At 41.0% G+C, this 19,913-nt stretch overlaps 1 protein-coding gene across 2 annotated transcripts in view; it reads left to right on the top strand.

Annotated features, from left to right (window-relative positions):
- BMP5 (bone morphogenetic protein 5) overlaps positions 1–19,913 on the top strand; it is a 53,716-nt gene that overhangs the window by 31,377 nt on the left and 2,426 nt on the right. For both annotated transcript variants that reach the window (XM_083607333.1, XM_083607334.1), the window contains 3 exons: positions 12,440–12,637; positions 15,868–15,944; positions 16,885–16,995. In XM_083607333.1, the coding sequence (XP_083463459.1) occupies positions 12,440–12,637; positions 15,868–15,944; positions 16,885–16,995 (386 nt within the window). The remainder of the gene's footprint in view (positions 1–12,439; positions 12,638–15,867; positions 15,945–16,884; positions 16,996–19,913) is intronic.

Here is a 19,913-nt window from a genome sequence, read left to right as displayed (position 1 = left end):
GCAAGTCATGGTGTTTTCACTGATGCAGGGAACACATGCAGAATGTCCTACTTTTGCTGCAATTCAGACATGCACTTGCATCATGTCTGGGCAGTGGCTTTGATTAGTGCAGGATTATGGCAGTGCAACTGAATTCATGTAAACAAGGACCCTTTGCCTGTATGATCTAAGTATTAATTTAGGTTTGCCTTACGTCTGGAGTTTCCTGGACATAGTCGGCCGTCAGAAAGAGTGTCCAGGCGGAAATCACTTAAATGTCAGAAGTGCAGAATTTGGTGAATTTCCTTAGAAAATATCTCAAAAACTTCTTGCCAAAAAGAAAGTTCACTTATTGAAATACGGCAACCCTAATTAATCAATTACAAAGAAAGTAATGGCTCAAAGCCCAAATAAACTCCAATAGGCTAGCTAGGAATAAGGTCAGTATAATACGTTAGTATAGATACTACCAAAGGAGTCAAATGATTGCATTGCCAGAACACAAACTGAAAACTCTATTTTTGGTTTTGGTGCTACCATTGGAAATCCTGACAGTTCAAATTAAATTAAATTAATAGACAGAGGAAAACCTCAGTAAAGAGAAAAAAATGTACTGTTGACTTTGGTCCAACGCACACAGCAATTGGGCCTCTGCTTGCTGCTTAAAAACTTCTGAGCAGGTTAATTGTGCTTTATAACATGATCAGAAAAGATAATTAAAACTCACATATGGAAATAGCTTGATCCTGGTGTGGCCGGTGACCCCAGGCAACTGACAAGAAGCTGAACCAGACAGGCATTTTGTGAGCCACCACAGCTACAGTGGTCCTGTGAAAGGGCCTTTGGAAAAACAACAACAACATTCCATCAGTTTTACCTAATCTTTAAATGAAATTTCAAGCAATTGAAGTGTCCATTCATGCAAAAGGGAAACAGAAGCAGATTCCACTGAAATATATCTGATGTGGTGCTGGAGGGCTTTTGGTGCTAGTTTTTGTAGTCTTTTGAGCATAGAGAAACGTGGGTGACATGATCTAGTATGCAAATGGGCATGCACTCTGCTCTGAATGTAGGCTTTACCACACACCCAGATCACTGGTTAGCTTGTCTCATACCGTTGACAAAAGCCAGGGACTGCCTCTTCCAGTTGCAACATTGTCTGTGTAGCCTAGATTTCAGCCCCATCACTTTTGCTGTGAGCTTTGGTCCTTAAGTCTTGTTGAATTAAAACAAATTCCTTATGGCTTTCCTTTGGGATTGTGGCTCTTAACTGTAAATCCTTTGTTATACTAGGAGCAGGAAAGAAAAATATGTGGTATGAAATAACCATATATTGAGAACATCTATTCTATGGGAAAATGTCTGGTTGTTATAGTTCATGTTTCTCCCCCGATAATGCTGAGAAAAGTACAAAAGGCCACATGGCATTGGAATCCATTTTTTAAAAATGATATTTTGTATCATAAGCATCATTTCTGAATGAAATGTAGCTGATTTTCTGCTAAAACCACATTTTATATTGAATTGTAGGTCCAAAGAGCAACAAAACACATATGGAAGCTGTCAACATACAATTTAGTTTCCCCAGGGCTGCAGTAAATTAAGAAAGGATGATGTTGTTGTTGTTTTAATTCTCCCTTCTAATGTCTGCCTATCTCTTTCCAATAATCCACTGGGTACCTTGAAGTTTACATTCTAGGCTTTTGGTGGCTGAAAACATTTATGGTCTTAAAGGAGAGTTGATGACTCTTACACTGATACAAGACATGAGAGGCAAGTTACTGAATTTCAGTGTAAAATGTATGTAGCTTCAGAAAACTTTTTTTTTTTGCGGGGACAGGAGAAATATCTTGCACTCCTTTCTCGTATACACAGAACATTCTTTAAGATTTTTGACATCCTGTGTATCAGCACCTGTGTTTTGATACATAAAATAGAACAAAAGAAACTGAAGTCTGCTTTTGTGGTTTACGTTTTTTTGAGGTTGTAAGGAAACAACATGCTTCTGCTGAAAAGCAATATGTATTTTTTTATTATTTATTTAATTTGTATAGTGCCCTTCATCTAAAGATCACAGGACGGTTCACAACATAAAAATACAAAATGAGAACACAAAATACATAATAAAACAAAAACAAACCAATTTTCCCTCTCCCACAAGCACATTTTAAAGTCCGTAGAATTTTAATCAGCCCATGGCTTTATTACAGAGAAACGTTTTTTGCCTGGTGCCTGAAGATATGTAGTGAAGGTGTCAGGTGAGTCTCCCTGGGGAGAGCATTACACAAGTGGGGAGCCACACAGAAAAGGCCCACTCTGGTGTTGCCACGATCCAGACCTTTTGTGGAGAAGGCACATGAAGAAGGGCTTCAGCTGATGATCACAGGGTCCAGGTCGGTTCAATATGTAGGATGAAATTCATCGAAATATTATGTTTGTTTTTAAGTCTAGAGCTGTAAGGTTTATGAAGATGTGGATCAGTCCAGGGGTTCCCAAACTATGTTCCTTCATTCATGGCATGTCTGCAAAATGGAAATTAAAAACCATACAGGATTTAGCACCGTGCGTTACAGTTCCTGCAACAGGCAGAAAAATCATTGAGTTGTCTGCCAAGATCCCTAGCAATTATCAAGTGGGAAAGAAAAGTTTAGGAACCATTGGATTAATCCATTCCAGTGTTAGCTAATGGGTTGGTTTTAATGGGTGAGGCTAAAGGCCAAAGTAGATGAGTCAATGGAGAACTGTGATTGGATCACCATCTCTTTGATTTCTTGTTAAAAGCCACTGTGGGACCACTGGGGCAGGTGGCTAGTCTTTCTCCTCTACCCACCATTTTTCTTGATGAAAATCACTTTTCCTTCCTGAAGGTGCTGCTTGATCTGTTAGGAAAATATCTGTAGGTGTTCCCTGCAGGGGCAAATAACAACTTTAAGAGGAGAATTTTTCACTAGGAAATTGGTGGGGGGACAGATCTTCCTTCCCATTGCTTCCATAGCTGTATTTATTTTCTCAGTCTCGGTCCCAATCTCTCAATCTCTCTCTCTCTCTCTCTCTCTCTCTCCCCCCCCCTCCAAACATTTAAAGTAACAGGAGATCTGATTACAGATTTCAATCATCTAATTTGGGAGGCATCTAATCTGAGAGTTTCACAGTGTAAGAATTGTCCCAAGGGAATGCTGTTGTTGTGAGTTTTCAGTTTTGTTTGCCCCCTCTCATTTGATGCTTATCACACAAAGTAATTGAAATGCTATACAGCACATTGTACATTCTGGCGTCTAGGCCTTGTTCTGTTTTATTTCTGGGTTTTCTATTTATGCAAGCCTGTTCCTGAATGCTATTAGTTAATCTCTTGTTTGCAATAGTTTCTTAAATACTAGTGTGTTTTCCCCTGTGGAGTCTATTCACAGTAGCCCATCAAGTTTGCATTGTGTATTTCCCATTTATTATAAATAGCAAATTTTCTCTGCAGCCCTGCTGAATATACGTCTTATTCAGTGTATAAAAGAGATTGTAAACATTTTGGGACATGGTTCAGATGCTGCTGGGCTCCACTGATGTATAGCACAGAACACAACTCTCAATTATGCGGTGTAACAAATGATTGAGGACATTTTTGGCTTGGTTTAATACACATCAGAAAGTGTTAGTGTGATCAGTGGGAGACTGGGATGATAAAGAATCACTTTAATACAGAAAATAACTGTCGTTTAGATATAAAAAGAGGTACATTTGTTTGAAAAATCACTGTCCTTTTTGTTCCTTTAATGAAGTCATTTATTAAGGATTCCTGTTTACTTTCCATGCTATCATCTTTTTGTGATAATTACAAACGAGTCAAACTGGGATGAAAAGCAACACTCCTACACACTATTCAGAACTGGAACTGTATTAAATTGGAATGGTGGGTCAAGTATTTCATGAGCACATTTTCTACAATGATTACAACATTTTTCTCTTTTTTTTAAATAATCTGTCAGGCTGCACTGAAAGAATGTGTAAAACATTCCCCTGAAATATTCATAAATCTTTCAAGAGGTTTGCCTTAAAGTGCTTTTCAGATATCATTTTCAGCATGTACAGATAAACCCCAAAGCAACTCTGTCAAATTAATTCTACTAATTCTGACCTTTAGCCATGAGAGGGATTTTTATTTTTTAAAACCATTTGGCTACAGTTCAGTCTTAAGAATGTACCTCTTTTGACTTTCATTTTTAATGCCAAACAAATGAATTTTAAAGATGGGTTCACATTCACTATAAGTGGTGGGAAGGAGAAATGAGCCTTCCGTTTATGCACCCCTGACCCTGATCCCATGCAGGAAATAGTTTGAGATGAGGTGTAGAGGCCCATATAACTTCCCCACCATGATCTATCCCCACCCTTTTTGGTGGACAGGTTGCATGGCACAGCTTACACATATACGTGCATCCTACCGTGGCACCCATTTGCACTATACAGTGGTACCTCGGGTTAAGAACTTAATTCGTTCTGGAGGTCCATTCTTAACCTGAAACTGTTCTTAACCTGATACCACTTTAGCTAATGGGGCCTCCTGCTGCTGCCGTGCTGCCAGAGCACGATTTCTGTTCTCATCCTGAAGTAAAGTTCTTAACGCGAAGTACTATTTCTGGGTTAGCAGAGTCTGTAACCTGAAGTGTCTGTAACCTGAGGTACCACTGTACATTTTTAAAAGTACTAAGCCACTTTAAACAGTCATGGCTTCCCTCAAAGAATCTTGGGAGCTGTAGGTTGTTAAGGTTGCTACGGGTTCTTAGGAGGTTCCTATTCTCTTCACAGAGCTACAATTCCCAGAATTCCCAACCGAGAAGGGAGTTTGACTGTTAAACCATTCTGCGAACATGAGCTCTGTCAGGGGACCAGCGGTCTCCTAACAACTCTCTGCATGGTTTAGCAGTTAGGAGAATGGAAGTCCCAGTGGCAGCCACACATATTTCTAACTAGTTAATAGCCTGTGATATTTAACAAATGGGGTGGAAAGTGTTGGTGGGACGAGGCTTCGTTCACCTCCTGGTCCTTCACTCTCACATTCCCAGCTTTCCCACTCAGCCACTTTGTTCTCAACATCTCTCTCCCCTCCCCTGCTAAAGGTGAGATGGAGCAGCTGGTGATGCAATTTCTTTGTCCTCCAAAGCATATTTCAGGTGGAGGAAAAGATGGGGCAGTTTGGGACTGGGCAACAGGTTTCTGCCACACAGTAGAGGAGCTGGCTTGCGGAAGGCTGAGGAGTGGGAATCAATCTGTTTCTGCGTTGAAATGTGCATGAGAGTCCATAGTTGTGCAATTCTAAAACGTTTTTCTATCAAAATGTTAAAATACAATGGTACCTTGGTTTAAGAACAGCTTAGTTTATGAACAACTTGGATTAAGAACGCTGCATACCTGGAAGTAGGTGTTTTGGTTTGTGAACTTTGCCTTGGAATAAGAACATGTTTCACTTCCTGTTGAGTGTGTTCCATTTGTAAATTGAGTCCCCCTCTGCTATGGGAAAGAATGCCTTGGTTTAAGAACGGACTTCTGGAATGGATTAAATTCATAAACCAAGATACCACTGTATAATTGTTAAATTCTCTCTCTTAGTTGAGAACTGTGTTGGAACATTCAGAGGGCTGGACTATATGGCCCTTGGGGTCCCTTCCAACCCTACTAATCTATGATTCCATGTGTGTGAAAGATGCTGAATAACCAAGTTCCAACACATATGTGGATTCTGGACAGTGCAGATAAGACCAGCTTGCATTGGAATTCACCAGCAATCCAGTGTCCCTAGAGACACGTCTCACATGTGTTCCCTCCTTCCTTCCCTCCTCCTGCAGCCAACATTTGGGTTGGGGTATGTGAAACATTTGAAATTGCATTGCTGCCTCTCCAAGTTTGGGTCCTGGGTCACCGACATATCCCTTTCCTCCTCCCCTGAACTGCTTGCCTTCCTCCTGTTTCTTATTACTCCATAACAAAGATTATATGAAAAGATTATTTGTGCTAATGCATCAATGAAAATGGATTCTTTGGGCAACGTCAGACTTACAAAGGCCTAAGCAGCATGTCAGTTTGAGCTCTTTTATAATCCCTGAAGAAAGATTTACAGATTGAGGTGGGGAGTTTTCCTTGCAAATTCCCGAAACGTATTTTCTTTACGCATCAATGGGCAAAATTAAATATAGTGTGTAACGAGACTAAATGAAAGAAATTGGGTTTGGAGTGGAATTAAATTAGTAGTGTCAGCTTGGCCTTTTCCCCCCTTTTTCTTTTGCTAGCCAAATGTTTTGAAAAGCTATAGCTACCTTCAAGTTGTAGAAAGTATTGGTGAAAAATGACAAGGAATTTCCTTCCATGCAAATGCACTTGTAATTTGCAATTCAAAAACCCCTTATAGCAGCTTATGGTTTTCTTTAGAATCAGATGGATAAAGAAAGTTCATTTTGCCTGTCAAGCCAACAACTTAAAAAATAATTAGAGCTGTGTTGAGCCTTTCAGAGGTACAGTCAAACCTTGGTTGTCGAACGTAATCTGTTCCGGAAGACTGTTTGACAACCAAGGTGCAGCTTCCTATTGGTTGCAAGAGCTTCTTGCACTCAAGCAGAAGCCGTGTCAGACGTTCGGGAGCCGAAACGTTAAAAAACGGAGCTGTCCAAGAACCGAGGTTTGACTGTAGTGGGATTTGAGTGGACAACAGTGGGAAGAAAAATTAACCTTCGGACTGGTGAAAGTTTTAAAATTTGGGAAGGCAGAGGAGCTTATCGGTAAAGATGAGGGTGGACAGCATCTTTTCTTAAAACCACAGAGCACTTGCAGTTAGTGGCTAGCCAGGCCACCATGTTCCTTTCCCATTACCCCTTCTCTTGGTTGCCACAACATCATGAAGTGGTGCCATTCTAGATGCTTTGTTTGTGAAGGAGAAGTTGGGGGTCCCCCTTCCGACCCCTCTGAGAATGTCGCCAAAAATGTGGTCTTGTTGGTGATGCTGCAAAACTGAGAGGGCATTCTTCACCCAGCAGTTAGAATAAATTCGTCCACCTATCAAGAGAAAATAAATAAATTCATACCCCATGTTTATAAATGGCCTTATTGGGGACAAGTAAATAAGTTCTAACATATTTCACAACTGCATGACACTATCCCAGACCTCGCAGTGCAGGGGAAGAAGAAGAACAGGATGAGGAGTTTGGATTTGATATCCCGCTTTCTCATATCCAAAGGAGTTTCAAAGCAGCTAACAATCTCCTTTCCCTTCCTCCCCCACAACAAACACTCTGTGAGGTGAGTGGGGCTGAGAGACTTCAGAGAAGTGTGACTAGCCCAAGGTCTCCCAGCAGCTGCATGTGGAGGAGTGGGGAAGCGAACCCGGTTCACCAGATTACGAGTCTACAGCTCTTAACCACTACACCACGCTGGCTCTCTGGGACAGGCTGTGACACGCTGGGACAGGCGGGTGTCAGAACACTGCCTGGGGGAGCATGTCACTGCCTCTCCCCCTCTCCCCAGATATGTGTTGCTGTCCAGAACACATAGAGCATTTACTGCATCTCAGCCCAGTGGTATAGCATGGGGGGGGGCACAGCGGTGATTGCCCTGGGCGTAAAATTGTTAGGGCTGCAAAACTTCAGCACCTTGTGCTGCCTCAATACAGCTGTGTGCTTCCGTCACTGGGCTCTGTTGAGAACGACTTCTCCATGTGAACCAGGAAGTGACCTCTCTAGACAACAGAATGACTCTTCTTTTCTTATATCTGTGCTGTGATCTCCTGGGTGATGTGAATATGTACTCCATCTGTTTCCCATCCATCCACTGCCACTGTGTGGCCCTGGTTGCTGGCAACCCATGCTATGCCACTGTCTCAGCCACAGCATTCCAGGCATCAGGGTGGGAAGGAGAAAGAGGAGAGCAGATCACTGTCAGAGCAGCAGCCAAAGAAGTAAGGAGGTGGGCATTTTTTTTGAGCAAGTGGATGAGTGAGAATGAGTTCTCTGCATTAGCATCTAGACTGGAAAGAAACAAAATTAAGAGCCGTAATGCCTGCCTTGCATTTAAGGTAATCATTACAAGTTGCTGTTTTTTATGCTTAGCCAAAGCAATATGAACTTTAGCAACGCGATCACAAGTTTTGGAAAGCTTATGCAATTCTGTAGTGGGTGACTAATTGCAGTATCCCTCTCCACAGTGGCCATGGCAACTCAGTGTAAAACCGGGTAATTAGGTCTACTGATTTCAGAGTGTGATGCACGCATGATTTAGCCATCAATGCAGAAGCTAGTTAAATAAGGCAATCTTGTACTCATTTACCTGAGAATGAACCCTATTGAACTCAGTGGGAATTTATTTTTGCCTAGACACACATAGACTTGTGCTCTAAAGTTTCTTGGGCATAACCTGTCATCTACTGCCATTGTAACCAAACACAATTTTGGCATCTTTCAAACAGCTAGTAGTTTGGGGTGAGTTTCTTAAAAGAGATGATTTGATCAGGGTTGCTTTTGAAAGAAAGAATTTTCATTACCTGTGGAATTTCGCTACCAGAAACGCACGTGGAGTTGTGTGCCAGAAACTCATCGACCCCCCCCCCCCCCGTACACAAGGCCCTTGTTTTCCACACTTCAAATATGCCTTCCAATGTGTGGGGAGGACTCTTCAGACATGGGAAAGGATGGATTGCAGCAATGACTCATCTGCTTTTTCGGACACTGTCTAGTGGAAATCTACAAACGAAACACATAGGGTTTTTTGTCAATTAGAATCCCAAAATGGTAGTACATGTGATTCCTGTATGTGCTTCCCAGATCTATGTTACATGCATTATTTTTATCTGAGCAAGCTGAATTTGATTAAAAATATTAGCAAGCGTTCCATAATCAGATGACTTACGCACACTGACTGATTTATACACACTGATGGCTACTTTAGACCCACCCAGGTGCCTCAGGCAAGCCCCATTCGGTTTAACATTTTCCCTTTGAATAGCAGGCTCATGATCACAAACTGTTTTTGAAAGGCTCTCTGGTTCGAAAGAGGTTTGCTATGTGGCATGAGGGTCTGCTGCTCAGAAAACACAAGCCCCAAACTCCCTTGGGTGCATGGAACTAGTTGCATGGTTGTTTGGATCCTGGCCATAATAAATAAGTTGAGCCTTCAGTTATGAAACCACTAATTTTGTAGTAGTTTTGAGACCAATGGGGCAATTCTGAATTAAGTGCTTTGATGATTGTAACATGCTTTTTTCTCCAGAATTATCAACTTGTATAATGCTAAATTTACTTACGTGGAGCTATGTTGAATGGTCGTCATTGGGAGTTTACTGCCGAGCAAACCTTTTGAAATATAAATGATTATTTATTGGTTTTTTATGTAGAAAAATAGAAGTGCTGAGCCATAATTCTATGGTGAGGGGTGGGGAAAACTGTTTCTCGCAGCTTACCTTGGCTGTTCAAAAGATCAAGTAAACAGCAGATAGTCACATAAATTGCCTCTGTGTTCAAAGGGTATTTGGGCTTAGACTAATTTTTAAGAGTATCTCTGTATATCTTGAGGACTTAAGTAAACCTTAGCTTGTGGCATCTTAATAGTCATCTCACTGCTGAAATTTAAAAAGAAACCGACAGGAAACTTAATAATATTAAACATTATTTTAAAGGGAGTTCACTTTGGTTTTGAAGGTTCAACCCCCCCCCCCACTTTTGCTTCTCACACAAAAAAACACTTTTGTAAATTCAGAAAACTTAGGTTGTGAGAAGCAAAAGTGTGTGTGTGTGTGTGGGGGGGTGATCCTTCAAAACGAAAATGAACTCCCTTTAAAATAATGTCTCACACATACCTTTATAGTATTCAGGACATATACATCTAATAGATTTCCTGAAATGTCTGCCAGTAAGGTATTAATCTTTCATAGGTAAAATAAAATTATTGAAAGTCCTTGCAACAAAACAGAGCGCCTCGTCAGAAGGACTCCTAGAAAAAGGAAGGTAAATGTGGAACGCTGTGGTTTGGTCCAGGTTGTAATAATCTGTAAAAGGTTTTCCAGATCCGACTTGCTAAAGACTTTCACATTCAACCATGAATTGTACTATATTATTTCACAATCATTTAAATGAAATTAGAAATTGAACAAATACATATTTTCCTTTCCAGACTCTCCCCCTCCATGAAGCAGCAATTATTTCATATATATTTTTTCATAATATGTGGCCACTCCATTCCGCTCCCGAACTGCTTAACTTTCTCAGTTCTCCTTTTTTCACCTTTGCTGGTTTCTCTGTCACTGGAAACATCTTAAAGCAATTTAAAGTGCTACACCTGAATAAACATGTTGTAAAAGTGTTTATGTATTGAAGTGGGTCAGTTCAAGGTACGGTATTTGGCTGCGACTTCTAATTTCTCTTTTTTACTGCAAAAGGGCTGCCAGGAGGAGGAAGTCTGAGCTGAATTAATACATTTGTTACAGTGGAAGTAGAATGGAAACTGCCTTAACCACAAATCAAACTGCCTCTTTCATTTACGCCAATGATAGAAGTTTTTCTAAGAAATATAGACCCTGGCAGAGAGCCACTGTAAGTTTGCCTTTAAAAGGGAAGCCTATATGCTTATTTGTTTAAGGCTTACTCCTATGACTATTAGTAAGTTCTTTCTCAAGCGAGATTGAGTTTAATGGCATGATACATTTGCAAGGCAGATGCTTCTTTCTCAGAGGATTTTAACCATTTCCCATCTCCTACTTTGCTATAGATCAGAGGGACGTTGCTGCCAACCAGGCTAGCAATTCAGAATTTCTTTTACTATTTTAAGGAATTTTGTACGCTTTCCCCTTGTACAGCTGCATAGCTTCACATGACACTGTCTCGGTTTCTGGCGGAACGAAGGGTTCTGCATAATACGTGGAGACACAAAGGTATTCGTGCTGCCAAAATAAATTCTGTTAAGAGCTGGGGGCTTATTTGTTCGAAATTCATATGGATGCAGCTTTAGTGACTAGCTCCCCCCCTTTTTTTCATTTTCAACACCTTCCTCCAACACTCCTCCACCCCCAGTTGCCCCGGAGGGTCAGAGTCTATAATCTAGTGTAGTGCTCAGTCCTGACTGAACAAATATTATAGAGAAATATGTACATCCCCCTGGGAGTAAAACTAGAGTCAATCATGTACATATTTCAACCTCTATTATATATTATTCCTTGAAAGACTGAAGCCTCAGCTGTACCTATACTTAAGGCTTTTGGTGAAATTTGAGTAATGCTTTGAAATTATTTATGACTCGAAGTATAAATATGTAGGATGCTTGCCTTTCTCTTTCGTATTGATTTGTGTCGAGTGTACAGGATTCCCCATCTGCCATTCTTGTTTTTTTAAATTAAGAGGATAGTGGCTTCAAAAAAAAATTTGACTACTTTGCCATCACAATGTGGGATTCTAATACACACAATATTCTCTTCTAGCGCTACACCGTTTTCAAAATAGGTGAGGCTATTCTATGTATGTCTAGCATATCTGCCTTTCACATTACATTTCAGTTGATGGAGCCTGATGAAGGTGTTTGCAATGATGTGAATAACAACATGTTCCCTTCTCCCTCCTGGCTTATTAAAAGCTTGCTGAGGTGGTACAACCAGGTGGATCCAAGCTGTGGTCAATGTATGCTTGTGGGAGGGAGCGGTGATGCTACCACACCTGAGGAAAAAATAATCAAGCCTGGGCCCATTGGTTTGAGACAATGACCACCCAGTCATGAATGGTCCCTTTTGGGGGAAAGGTTGTGGCTCAACAGTTGCAAATACTTTGGGATGAAACTGATTGTCTTGACCTGTTCCAATTGAGGTTCAGGCCTGGTTATCGATAGGTCTTTGTCATCTTGGGTGACCTTTATCAGGAGAAGGACAGAGGGTATGCAAGCCCATTATTCTTACTTGATCTCTCAGTAGCTCTTGATACTATTGATCAGGGTATCCAGCTCTGTGAGATGGGCATTGGGACTACTGTTTTACAGTGCTTCTGGTCCTCTCTCTGGGGTCAAATTCAGAGAAAAACATTGGGGAGTATTTCTGTGGGGTGCTGTGAGGTACTGCTGGGTACTATTTCGTCCCCGATGCCATTTAACATCTCCATGAAGCCATCCAGGGTGGTTTCTGGGAGATTTGAGGTGAAGTGCCATCAGTACACTAATGATACTCTGTTCCTCTGTAACATATATCAGGATAACATCTGTGCAAGCGCTGGACCAGTGCCTGGAGTCAGTGGGGAGCTGGATCAGGGCCAACAAACTGACTGTGGTTGCTGGCAAGATGGAGGCACTGTGTGTAGGCAGTCTACTCTAGATAGCTGTTACTCAGTACTACTTTGAATATAGCACAATAATAATATTAATGCTCCAGAGTTGTTATTCTAACATGGCTCCTTCACCAATTGGCTTAGCTTATTCTGTGTTTTGGTAAATATGCTTATGTTGATTTATTTTGCAGGTAGGAGTATCAACGTGAAATCTGCTGGCCTTATAGGACGACATGGTCCTCAGTCAAAACAGCCATTCATGGTTGCTTTCTTCAAAGCAAGCGAAGTCCTTTTTCGATCTGTCCGAGCTGCCAACAACAAAAAGAAAAATCAGAACCGCAACAAATCCAGCACTCCGCAAGATTCCTCAAGAATGCAGAGTGTTGGGGGTAAGACAAAGAATGCATAATATCTACAGAACATGTAGAAAACACACAGGACATGTAAATGACACACCCCACAAAGAATGGGAAGCACAGAGGTCATGTTCACATGTTATGGTAAGCCATAAACCATGGTTTACCACAATTAGCAGATTGTTCCATCTTTCCTCCTCCTGGTTCATGTTTGGAGGGAAAAGCTACAACCCTGAACCTAGGTTTGTAGTTTGTTTTGCTCCAAACACGAGATTGCATGTAGCACGATTGGTAATTGGTTTACTGACCATGATTCGTTGCAGTGAAACAACCGACATTCCCAGGTTTGCAGTAAGCCAGAGTTGTGGCTTTACCCACCCAGTACAAGCCAGACGGAGACATATAGACCTCTCAGGCACAAGTGATTGTGCAGTCAAACCCATTACTTTAAACCAGGGGTGCATTGCTTTCCATAGAAGCCAGTGGGGTTTAATCACAGAAGTCAATAGAGTTTAACCAGCCTAAGTGTTACTCTTAGGTTTCTCTTCTCTCCCTCATACAATGCAATTAGTTTCCCCAACTTCCATGGTGTTGTTCTGTTACCGATATTGCAGTCATGTTTTTTAAATGAACATAAGTAGCTCTTTCACTGAGTCAAATATTCATTCAAAAGCTGTATTTTAACAGTGTAAATTTCACCCTAAATACAGACTTCTATTGAGAAACAAAAGCCTAACTTGTTCTGTTTATTGATGTGGGACATGCTTAATAGTGCAATTCTATACATGTCTAGTCAGACATGCGGTACTTACTCATAGGTAAATGTGCACATGACTGTGTAATAACTTAATTAAACATGCAATAATCCTTGGTATATAGACAAACTCAATCCCATCTCAAATATTTGCTGCTCGCCAATGGATACATTTAGGAGTTTTTATATCCGATTTCCTTGTTCTCCCTTCAAAGTATTTTTCTACTAAACCTAATTCCAGTTCCTAAATTATTTGGGTATAAAGTTCATTCAGCCACAATATCCCATGATTTTGATTCCTAGCAGAAGAAGCACATGGACCTTGAATCCCTAGTCAGTGAAATTGGATCTTTGGCACCAGATTCTGTATAGTAATGTCACCCTAGCCACTTACCATGCAATGTAATATTGCATCCCACATTTGTCTCTACTAACATGCAGAAATGTAAGGAAGGAATATGGATTTAATTTAGGGAATTTTTTTTGCATTCTAAATAAGTGTGCGATCAAATTCTCCCCCGCCTTCCCCCTTATGATAGGATATTGAATGCCTAGTTTCACATCAAGTGTGCTGAGGCTTTTTTTCACATCTGGGCAGCACTCATCTGTTATGAAAATGCTAAAAACAATTTTAACACTGTGGAGAAAGCTGAAATGATACTTTTACATATATTAGAGGGGTTTGGGTTTTTTTTTTTTTAAATACAAATTCACACAGAGCTCATGGGGAGATGGGGACTTCCAAAAAGCTGGTGAGTACATTTTTGTGTTTCTGGTCTAAACCCCCCCCCCAAAGCAGCCAGCAAATAGAGCACATTTTTTTCTCTCTCCATCCTGTGTGCAAGATTAATAGACAGGCCTATTCTGGAAAAACTCTTGAGCAGAAATCAAGGAAGGGAAGCCCCCCAAAGTAGACAGAATTACTCTTATAATGGTAGAAATGCTGTAATGATGAACATTAAGATGCCAAAACAGAATCAGTAACCAAGTAGATGTTAACATGGTTGGACACTGAGTGGGCACAAAATTGACATTCTTAGAAAATCAGTTCATGAGGTAGTCTTTCCTTGATCTGTTGGTCTTATTATAAAACGTAAGCTAGAGACTTAAAACACTCTTTTGACTATGAACATTCTGGAAAACTGAAATCAGTAGAAGTGGAAGGTATGTAACATTTTATACCCATTTCTCTTAACGGTCAAAGTTATTAACTCATTGTAAATATGGGAAAATTACAGCAATATTAGCACTACAGGTATGGTGCAGGACACACAGAATAGACTGGGACAGCCAGAAGGGTTTGATAATAATGTTTTCACTGTATTAAATGCCAATAGACTCAACTATATGAGTAGCCAGGGAGGCTTGTCAACAAAGATACATGATGTTGATGAAGAGCCTATAGTTCTTTCTATTGTATTGCCGTTTGCATCATGAAAACTGCCCTATGTCTGTGTGCCTTGATCACAATGAAACTTTTTACAGGTTGATGAAAATCCATCATACTGCTTGCTTTTTGGCAAGGGGATATAATTAGCTACTGTTTTTTAAAATAAAACAGGCATGCAATTACAATTATATTATTATCATATTGTTATGTACTGAGTTGAATAGGATCCAAACTGCAGCAGTCTGATTGGTCCTAGAACAATGCAGCGGTATGATTGGTCAGCAGGAGCCACCCAATCCAGCTCCAGATAGAAGTGAATCCACAACCTGATTGGCCTACAGGAGAAGTCCGGAATTAGCCAATCACGTGCAGCCTATTGTGTAAATAATATATATAAAGCAGATACTTTGAGGGGACTTCCATTCCTCCTCACCACTATGAGCTGAATAAAGAGCATGAAATCACTTTGCGACTCTGAGTATATTTCACATATCATAGCTGGTTATGGCAGCAGTCAGTGCCTTGCCAGACAGCAAGGTACTGCCCATCAGGCAGGGCCTCTGACTGGCCATTTGAAGCTGGCATTCTGGCGGGAAGTCCTGCCCTGAGATCCTGCCAACTGGGGGAATTCCCAAATGGCTGGCAAACACCCACAAGCTAATTGCTGGGATGGCAGCAGAGAGTGAGGGCCCGCAACTGCCACCCACCCATAACTGACATACTTTAGTGGCAGGTTTACTTAGTTGCTATTATACTCCCATCCAATGATGCCTTTACAACTGAGCCTCTTGCCTGCCCCAGGTTTTGAGGGGAAATGAGGCTGTAATCTTACATCTACTTACCTGGGAGGAAGCTCCCTTGAACTCAGTGAGATGTACTTTTGAGTAGACATGTATGGGAGTCTGCTGTTAATATAATTCTTTTAAAGCTCCTCTGATAGTATTACGGTAGTCAGTAATAGCAGTAGTCAGCATGACATGCAATTGCCTGAAACACTTCATATATCAAAAGCAGGTTTCCTGCTATTTACTCATATCAAGATGTTTGTAATATCTAAGGAGGAAATAATGAATGCTTTGAACCATAGAAGTATTTATACATTTTATTTCCTTTCTGCAGACTATAACACAAGTGAGCAGAAACAAGCCTGTAAAAAACATGAACTGTACGTGAGCTTCAGAGACCTAGGCTGGCAGGTAGGAGCAATGATCAATCCTATTTTAGACAGCAATAATAATAATAATAATAATGGCAACTGGTGCTTAGGATTCTGGAGGAGGGATGTTAAACATGAATCTTTGCAACAAATCTTGAAATTCAGTCTATAACTCATTCCGTAGTAATTATGCTGGTTTTGGTGAGCTGCTAAAGGAACCTACCTGATCAATTTTCAGGTAATCTAGTTATCCCAGATTAATAAATATTGTTTCATGGAAAATTGATATGCCAACAATTTAGAGACAGGAAAGTAGTCTTGGACCTCACTCTGTCAGCAGTGTCCCTTGTTTATTTCTAATAGTTTCAAAGCAAGGGTCAGTAGCTGCCAGTGGGGTTCTGTTGCTCTGCTAGCTTCCCAACACCAGTGTGGTGTTGCTAGACCAAGCTGTCTGCTACCTTGCCCCCCCTTTCAAGAATTGACAGCAATGTGCAGCTAGCAGAGCAGAAGATCGCCAGTACAATGCTTTGCAGGCAACAGTGGAATATTTGTAAAGTTCACACATATTAATCCACTGACATCTACCCAGGACCTAGAAGAGCCAGGACCGTTACTGTATACCAGGGATGTCCAACAGGTTGATTGCAATCTACTGGTCAGTTGTGGGTCATCCATGGTCGATCACGTGATCCTGATCGATCCCCCCCCCCCTCGCAACAACTTTGGGTCTTCCTCTCCCCAAAAAGCTCAACAACTTTGGTCATTACAATGGGTAGATCACTGCCATTATTATTTTTTGTGTGGGAGTAGATCGCAGTCTCTTGGAAGTTGGACATCCCTGCTGTATACATTTCTGGGTGGAATTCAATATTCATTTCTGTTTGATTTTTTCTCATTTGGCACCTCAACTTCCTTAAAGTATCTCTCTTACCTGTGAAGTACTGAGTTTGTACTTAAATGTTCTGTTGTTTGTTGCCTAGGATTGGATTATAGCTCCAGAGGGCTACGCTGCCTTTTATTGTGATGGAGAATGCTCCTTTCCTCTCAATGCACACATGAATGCAACAAATCATGCCATAGTGCAGACTCTGGTACGTATGCATCCCTAAATGTAATGAGTGCCATCCAGGAAAAGAGGTGGAATTATGTCTGAATTGAACCAATGGAATGTAAATACATTATCTCATAGATATCAGCTGCTTGCATCAGTCTTTCTCCGGAGACAATGGAAGTGTGTGCCTTCGGGGGTAAAGTCAAACTGTTGGAACTTGCAGTGCCTGCTGTGGCTGTAGATGCCAATCAAGTTGGGCTTATGACTTGTAACTGCTGCCTCCTGCATTGTTTTTGCTGCATTTGCAGCACCCAAGTTGGCACAAGCCTTGGCAGTCCAGACAGCAAGACCCCCTTCTCAGCCTCACTGATGCTGCCCAAAGGAAAGGAAAGCAATACATTTGGCAGTGGATACCAGCGGGGCTTTGCTTAAGTGTACTTAGCATCCTACACACACACACACACACACACACACACACACACACACACACACACTTTCTGGGCTTGCCCTTTCTTTATGTCTTCCCCTGCTTCAGCAGTTTTCAATACAAAGGCAAGGAAATATCCAGAAACCTCTCTACTTAACATTATAGTCCAAGCAGATTAATATTTAAAACAAACCACATAATCATATTTCTGTAAGAAACCCCTGAAGCACTGTTATACAGTAACATTCCCATGATATTTTAAAATTTTGACTCGGTCATTCATTTTCAGGACCAAAAAACATGTACCTGCATCCCCCCCCCAACTGCAGAGCTGATAACACTTTTAGTGGGTGGATCTATTTAGAACTAGAGAAAAGGGATCAAAGGGAAAAGATTACTCTCTTCCACAGCACCTTGTTCCAGCACAACCCAGCTTGCTTTTAAACTTGCAAGGAAAAAGTGTCCCGAGATCTGATCATTAATATCTTGCCTCACCTGTTGTTTGTCCCTCCAGCTGTCATCTTCCAATTTATATGTACAGTGGTACCTCGGGTTAAGAACTTAATTTGTTCCGGAGGTCTGTTCTTAACCTGAAACTGTTCTTAACCTGAAGCACCACTTTAGCTAATGGGGCCTCCTGCTGCCCCTGCACCGCCGCTGCACGATTTCTGTTCTCATCCTGAAGCAAAGTTCTTAACCCGAGGTAATATTTCTGGGTTAGCGGAGTCTGTAACCTGAAGCGTATGTAACCCGAGGTACCACTGTACATGCAAAAGTCTGGCATGTTCTACTGAATGTTAGAATTCAGTGTAGGGTGCAGTTTGGGGACCTAACTGCTCATGCATGCAACTTGTAATAAAGTCCTTTCCACTGTGATCACATTACTCCAATAAGGGTCAGCCTTTTGTTTTCGGCAACTAGTCCTTGGGATTCCTACATGGCAGACTGGCTTATTGTAGCAAGTGTTTTCTAGCATACTTACTGCATGTCAATAAGTATCTTTCCTCTATTAGGACACTTGCTGTGAAACAATCAAAAAAGGTCTTGTGATGATAGGCATTTCCAATTTTAAAAATATTTAAAGACATTTACTGTTCATTTCCTTCTACCTAAGTGAAGGTTTCAACCAGGCTGTTCCCAATGAGGTCTGTAGCTTTCCAAGAAAAGTTTTATTAACCACATTTTGAAAAAAACAACAACCAGCAGCTTAACTTTCTCAGACACTACAGCTGAATCAGGCTGCACATGGTTAATGCATGCCTTTGGGATGTATTTGGCTTATTTGAACTTGGAAATTCCTGAGTCGATTGTGTGTGTGTGTGTGTGTGTGTAAGTGTAATTATGTGAAATGTGAGGCATTAAAGTAATTTCTTTCTAACCTTATGCCAGCAGTGGCTATTAGATGTGAGCACCTAGTATGACGATTGCAGAATGTGCAAAATCTAGAAATATTATTTATTTAGGTTAGAAACAGAGGAATAATTTCAAGGCAAAGGGGTTACAATCAGGCATTACAAGCTGGGAAAATTCACATTCCTAAGTGCATTCATTAACTTTGGCAGTATTACTGCTGACCACTATTCTTATTAATCTGTTCCATCTTCAAATGAGAAAGAGGCAAGAAATGATAAAATGAAAATTGTGCTTCCCCTTGCCTCCAAAAGTGAGAAGCCCGTGATATTTCCACAGTCCCTACAAAATTAAACTAGACACACACATTCCCAAAAGTTTCATTTTATTTATTAAACAAACCTTAGGAAATGCATGTGCATTTTATTTCTACTAAACACTGTGTGTGTGTGTTTAAAGGATTTATGGTTGTTCGAAAAGATCTCTCCCTGGTAAATGATCTCTTCGTGGTAACAGTTATATAAAAGCTGTTTCCCGATTGCCTGTTCTGTGTTCTCTGGCAAAGACTACAGACTTATATCACTGCTGGGCAGATGGCTATAACAGATTTTAACAGTCTTACCAAACAAACGAAACTTATTACTGCTGAAGTTTTTATTCTGGCTTTAATGCTCTTTTGTCCTTCCTATTACAACTCCCTTCTCTACGGCCTCCTTGCTTCCCAACTCACCCAACATGTGCAGAATATTATTCCTAACTTGCTTCCAAGTACAAAAGACCCTGTATTTTCCCTCAGTCTCCAATGTTTCCACTACCTTTCCCATTCATTTCAGGAAGCTGTTCAGCATTGCCTTCCATACGGTTATCCAAGCCCATTTCATGGAATGGCCTCCTCTAGTCTCTTCCCTGCTCCTTCCAAAAAGCAATCACATATGCTGTGGTTTCACCCCACCCTTGCCAGTGCTACTGGAGCACCGTAACATACTTACATTGGCCGGAATCCTGAACTTGCTCCTGCTGCCTGGCAGAACCTTTGAGTTGAGCTCCATTCACTGGTGCCCGCTGTGGCTGAAGGAGAAATCAGTGGAATTTAAGTACAACCATTGCCGACTTGTTGCATTAATTGCAATGGAATCTATGTTCAACTTAGTCTAGCTCTAACCCAAATCCAATGAAGTTGT

The sequence above is a fragment of the Podarcis filfolensis genome (genome assembly GCF_964270895.1).
Source record: "Podarcis filfolensis genome assembly, chromosome: 3".
Lineage (NCBI taxonomy): Eukaryota > Metazoa > Chordata > Lepidosauria > Squamata > Lacertidae > Podarcis > Podarcis filfolensis.
This window is presented reverse-complemented; position numbering and strand designations above follow the sequence as displayed.